The sequence below is a fragment of the Aptenodytes forsteri genome, unplaced genomic scaffold (genome assembly GCF_000699145.1).
Source record: "Aptenodytes forsteri isolate BGI_AS27 unplaced genomic scaffold, ASM69914v1 Scaffold167, whole genome shotgun sequence".
NCBI classification, from domain to species: Eukaryota; Metazoa; Chordata; class Aves; order Sphenisciformes; family Spheniscidae; genus Aptenodytes; species Aptenodytes forsteri.
Genome location: NW_008795926.1, coordinates 1,830,777 through 1,837,161, shown reverse-complemented (window position 1 = coordinate 1,837,161; position 6,385 = coordinate 1,830,777). Strand labels below are relative to the sequence as shown.

General features: G+C 52.9%; 1 protein-coding gene across 1 annotated transcript in view; it reads right to left on the bottom strand.

The window, feature by feature from the left end:
* TDRD7 (tudor domain containing 7) overlaps positions 1-6,385 on the bottom strand; it is a 48,051-nt gene that overhangs the window by 37,607 nt on the left and 4,059 nt on the right. Inside the window, exon 3 of the mRNA XM_009285058.2 lies at positions 1,333-1,474. Coding sequence (XP_009283333.1) covers positions 1,333-1,474 — 142 coding nt within the window. The remainder of the gene's footprint in view (positions 1-1,332; positions 1,475-6,385) is intronic.

Below are 6,385 nucleotides of genomic sequence, written 5' to 3'. Positions count from 1 at the left end.
CATGGGTCTATCTGCTATGGCATCGTGGCTCCCACCCAAGGACTCACAAACCACAATCTCCACTGCCGCGCTGCAGCAGGCAAAGAAACAGGAGACCCGTCTCTCCTTACACTCTCAGAAAAGCCATACACCTGCGAAGTGCCACAACAGGTCACGTCTCAGGTGGGACCCGTGGTCAGGCTGCCCTTTACCTCCCAACGGCAGCAGCCGCTCCCAGAGGTGTGGCACGTGCAGCCTAACCCCACCTCCTCGGCCACCTCCTGCACCGCTGCCCAAAGGGTTTCTGCTGCTCTACCCTGGCTTGCAAGCACCCTCCTCCCAAACTCCCACCACGCAGCAGAGGTTACCAATTAATACCTGCAGAGGAACACGCCACACTGGCCTTCAGGCCACGCTGGGATAAACAAGCTCTTGGTCACTTCGCTGTTTACTTGCTGGCTGTACCACACCACTTTTGGCGGGCTCAAACACTTCCAAGGGGTACTGCCACGCAAGACAGCGAACCAACGTGCATTTACCATCGTTGTCATTTAACTGGGATATGAGTCACCGCTTCAGCTTCCCAACTAGAGGGTAGACTGTTGGCGTGGTCGCAGGAGAGCAAGAAGCAGCAAACCCTTCGTTACAGACAAGAACAGGGGAATACAAACAAACTGCAAGACCCACTGTTTCTCCAAGCTGCCAACTCGCAAGCAGATGGGCCTTGCCTGGGTCGGACCCTGGGATACCCCACTGACAGCAACGCAACAGCAGCTCGTCAGTGAGGGAAAGCTGGCCCACAGGCTCTGGGAAAACACTGCTGCAGCAGCTTATGCAAAAAGGCACAGAGGTACAGAAAGCAGCCCCTGGGCATCAGCAATGTCGTAGCACCAGGGCACTTGCAGCAGCAACAGGAGCTGCTCAAACAGCCACAGATGATGCTGCAAGGGGCTCCTTCTCACTGCGAGGGCATGGCTCATCCCTGCCACTCCACAATGAGCCGAGCTCAGCCTCAAGGAATGAGCAGGCTCACTGACACACTTCTCGCCTGCATCTCAACCACGTTTCTCACAGAAGCACAGGCAGGTCGAAGTGAAGCCAAGCATCCTCCAAGAACTTTTTTTTCCAAGATCATTCACATCTCACGTACGCGCTCGAGAAGGGCTTCCTCACTGCCCATGGCTTGCGAGCACAAGCACCCTTGTCAACAACACTCCCCGCTCCCAGGAACTCTTCACCGGGACCACGCAGCTCGTGGCCATTAGTCACACACCCTCACGGCCGAGACTTCTGCTCCAGCAGCTGCACAGTTCTTTCACAAAGGCAGGCCCTCCACAGCTGCCTGGGGCTTACCTGCTAACGTGACTGGAGACGTGTTCTTCAGCCTCATCTGGCAGTTCACTTGCCGTCCCATTTTCCTCTTGGAACTCCTCTGCCGGGCCACCAGTTGAGCAATTGGCACAGTCTCGTTGCAAGCAACAGCGTGGCAAACGACCTTGTTGGAGTAGGAAGGGGACAGGGGGGAAAACAGTCAGTGAGGCCCAAGCTCATCCACAGCCCTCAGAAGGACTTGCAACCATTTCCATGCCTGTAACTGCTGGGTCACGCAGGCCCGCAGGCAGTTCAGCAAAGGCGTCAGCAGCAGACACCAACCTTGGAGACCTCCCTCTCCTTTCGCAGCGCACCTCAGAAATCAGCAAAGCAGATAGCCAGAGCCTCTCCATCGCCTTCCCACGTTAGGTCGGGCCCCACCGGGGAACAGCCTGGTTTCTCACTCCCATCCTACAGGCTGACCATCTCGCTTTACAACACTGGGAAGACACGGGTTTCCAGCCTGCCCTCGCTCCTCCTGCCAAGGCTCGCCAGGGGCTCTCGCACCACCCTGACCCTACGGAGCCGGGCTGCCTTTGCCCCGCTTACCAAAGAAACAGCACGGCCATCCTGGTTGCACAGACCACCCTGCAGGCACCGGACTGGCCCCCAGCAACAGCCCGGCCACCTCCCTGGCCTCCCTAACGGCCTCTTGCCTCGACCTCCCCTTGCCACGCCTCAGCAATGCTGCCACAGGCCATCCCTTGAACGGATGCAGGAACCCCGCTTTGGCAAGCCCCCAAACCACATGTCTAGCATGCACTTTGCCTCACAGAGTAGATGCAAGCCCAGACTTTTGGGCCATTCGACTACTAACAGCCTGCAAAGGCAGCTGGACGAGTACTCCTCTGGGGCTCAAGGACACAGGCAGCCACGCAAAAACCCCCGAGTGAAAAATGGGAGTTTGTGGTCCCAGGGGCTCTCTCTATGGGTCTCAGCCATGTTCGGTGGTGGTGGTGATGCAGGCTAAAAAAGGGGCCCGCAGGCACAGCACTGCTACACTCATAACCATGGCCCCCAACAAGCACAGGGGCTGACAATTCAGCACAGGAGCGGGGCAGGAGAAACTCAGGGACTTGGGCAGCACCTCTGAAATTTAGCAAACAGCAGCTCCAGAAAGGAACCTTTCTCACAAGCAAGGCAGAGCAACCAAAGCAGAAGAACCGAGTGCCAAGACAAAAAAAGCAAGCCATTGCTAAGCAGCAATGGCTTGCTCGAGAGCTCTCCTCAGTCCCTCAGGCTGACCCAAACAGCCCCGCGAAATACGAGCAAGGGATGACAACACTAGGAACAAGGCAACGCTCTTGGCCCCCAGCAGTGCACTCCAGCTCGTCCTTCCCCTCCTCTTCCTCCTCCACTGCACACCCAGCATCTGCACCGGGCCGGCTCAACATACGGCCATTGGAGGGAGGGCCTCTCCTTCTGAGGGGCAGCTCTCCCACCCGAGGAGCTCCTGCTTGGAAATCAGACAGCACACCTGCTGCGCAGTCAACACCTATGCAAAAAGCGTACCAGCAGCCTCATCACTGCAGTGGTTAAATGCAAGGAATCACAGAAAAATTGAGACTGAAACACATCTCTATAAACTGTCTCATACAGCATCTCTGCTCAGAGCAGCATTAACTAGACCTAGTTGCTCAGGTTATTGTCCAGTTGGGGGTGGAATATCTCCAAGGATGGAGACTTCTGAACCCCTCTGGACAGCCTGTTCCAGTATTTAGCCACCCTCACTGTAAAAAAGTGGGGTTTTTTAATTTGTAAATGGAATTACCTGTATTTCACTTTGCTGCTGTTGTCTCTTGTCTGTTCACTGGATACCACTGAGAACTGGTGATGGAGCCTAGCTCCATGTTTTTTTACTCCCTCCAACAGGTATTAATACATATGGATAAGATCCCTCTGAGCTTTCTCTTCTCCAGAATGAACAGTCCCAGCTCTCTGAGCCCTCCATCAAAGATGTTCCAGTCCTTTCATCCATCTTCACAGCCATTCACTGAACTTGCTTCAGTGTGTCCATGTCTCCTGTTCTGCGGAACATGGGACTGGACACAGGTTCCCAGATGTGGTCTCACTAGAGCTGAGTACAGGGCAATAACCACCTCCGTCAGTGTGATGGCAACACTCTTCCTAATGCAACCCAGTGCTGTTGGTCTCCTTTGCTGCAGTGGCACATTGCTGCTCACTGTGAACTTCATGTCCACCAGAACCCCCAGGAATTTCTCTGCCAAGCTACTTTCCAGCTGGTCAGCCCCCAGACTGTACAGGTGCATGGGGTTATTCTTCCCCAGGTGCAGGACTTGGCACTTCCCCACACTGAACTTCATAGGGTTCCTGTCGTTCCATTTCTCCAGCTTGCTGAGGTCCCCCTGAATGGCAGCACACCCATCTGCTCTATCAGTCCCTTCTATCGTCTACAGACTTGCTGAGGATGATCTCTGTCCCATCATCTAGGTTATTCATGAACATGTTAGACAGCATTTCCCCAGCATCGGCTCCTGAGGCACGCCACTGATGACTAGTCTCCCAATGGGTTTTGTGCCAGTTATGGGAAAGACTGTCAAAAGCATTACTAAAATTCAGATAAACTACATCCAATGCTCTCCCCTCATCCACCCAACCAGTCATCTCATTTTGGAAGTGTATCAGTTTGGCCACATACGATTTTCACTTCATAAATCCATACTTGCTCCTACTTGCCCTCTTGTCTTTCACATGGCTGGAACAGCTTTCCAGGATTAGTTGCTCAATCACCTTCCCAGAGATCGAGGTCAGGCTGATCAGCCTGCGGTTCCTCAGATCTTCCTTCCCACCCTTCCTGAAGGTACAGCTGATACTTGCTTTCTTCCAGTCCTCAGGAACCTCCCACAAACCACCACGACCTTTCCAAGATAATCGGGAGTGGCCTTGCAACAACATCAGCCAGCTCCCTCAGCACCCGTGGGTGCATTGCAATAGACCCATGGACTTGTGCACGTCCAGTTTGTTTAAACGTTCCCTAGCCTAATCCTCCCCCACTGAGGGTAAGTCTTCCTTGCCCCGCACTTTCCCACTGGTCTCAGGAGCCTTGGGATTGCTGATGGCCGGTCTTACCAGTAAAGACCGAGGCAAAGGCGGCAATCGGTGCCTCAGCCTTCTCCATGTCCTTTAAGTCCAGGTCCCCGTTGCCATTCCCCAGCAGACCCACATTTTCCCTAGTCATCCTTTTGCTGATGACGTGCCTGTAGAAACCTTTCTTGTTGCCCTTCACGTCCCTTGCCAGAATCCGCTCCATATGGGCTTTAGCTTTCCTAAGCCCATCCCTGCATGTTTGGACAGTGTCTCTATATTCCTTCCACCTCACCCAACTCTGCTTCTGCCTCTTGTGCGTGTGCTTTTGACGGCAGAGTTAAGTCAGGAGCTCCTTGTTCCTCCTTGTGTGCCTCCTGCAACCTTGCTTTTAAAATAGTCACTTAAATAAGAGAGAAACTTTGTCATACAGTGGGCTGTACCAAACTGAGTCTTAACTCATCTTTGTGAAGGGTGAACCTGAAATCCTTAACTCTTCACCCTTTCAGAGCTGTCTGTGCAACAACCTGTGCTCCATGGTTTGAGCACAAGGCTTTAGTGCAATGAAACACAGCAACGGGCTGCAGTTCTTCATTTGCTCTACCTTCTTTCTTCTAGCTTTCCTACTGTTCCAGTATTTTCTCCTGTCGTCTGTACAGTTAACCAGCTATTTTAAGGACTTTCTTTGGAAGGATGCTCTCAGAACTGGCAGTGCTTTGGGAGCTGTTCTGAAGGTGATGGCACTCTGTCTTGGTTTTCAATCTGTTGAACTGCCCAATAATAAATGCAATCTTTCTTAAGCCCATGCATGCTTGTTTGGGCAGTGTCTCCATATTCCTCCCAGGTCGCTTCTCCCTGCTCCCACCTCATGCATGCTTCCTTTTTATGGTTGAGTTTTGTCAGGAGCTCCTTGTTCATCCATGCAGTGCTCCTGCTACCTTTGCTTTTTTTCCCTGCTTGTTTGGATGGACCATTCTTGATATTGGAGGAGGCAATCCTTGAAAACCCACTACCTCTCCTGGACCACTCTTTTCTCCAGGACTGTATCCCATGGGAGTCTTCCAACCAGATTCCTCAACAGGCCAAAGTCTGCTCTCCTGAAGTCCTGGCTTGTTGATACTGCCATTTGCTTTATTCTGCTCCTTTCAGGCTCCCAAACACCACCAGCTCATGGTCACTGCAGCCAGGGCTGTCCCCAGCCTTTACATCCCCAACCAGTTCTTCCTTGTTTGTAAGAATTGGATCCAGCAGAGCGTTTCCTCTCATCAGCTCATCACTTGTGTCAGGAAGTTGTCATCAGCACACCCCAGAAACATCCTGGATTGCTCATGTTTGGCTGTCTTGTCCCTCCAGCAGGTATGGCAGCGATTCAAGTCCTCCGTGAGGACCAGGGCCTGCAAATGTGAGGCTTCTTGCAGTTGTCAGAAGGCGGCTTCATCTACTACTTCTTCCCAATCAAGGCATTTGTAACAGACAGCCACCATGTTGCCCATACACTGGTCTGTCCACTACCCATAAGCCATAAGCTCTTGCTGTCTCATCATTCATCCCAAGGCGAGCTCCAAGCATTCCCACTGTGCTCACGCTGGAGGGGCTCACAGAAAGTCCCCCTCCTTGCCGTTCCAGCCCATCATTCCTCAACAGCCTGTGTCCATCCACAGCAGCGCGCCAGTTGTGTGAGCTGTCACAACAGCTCTCCATGACCCCAACGAGATTGCAGCCCTGAACGGCACACAGACCTCCAGTTTCTCCTGGTTGTGCCCCATTGTGCTGGTTTTGGCTGGGATAGAGTTAATTTTCTTCATAGTAGCTAGTATGGGGCTGTGTTTTATATTTGTGCTGAAAACAGTGTTGATATTACAGGGGTGTTTTCGTTATTGCTGAGCAGTGCTTACACAGAGTCAAGGCCTTTTCTGCTTCTCACACCACCCCACCAGCAAGTAGGCTCGGGGTGCACAAGAAGCTGGGAGGGGGCACAGCTGGGAGAGCC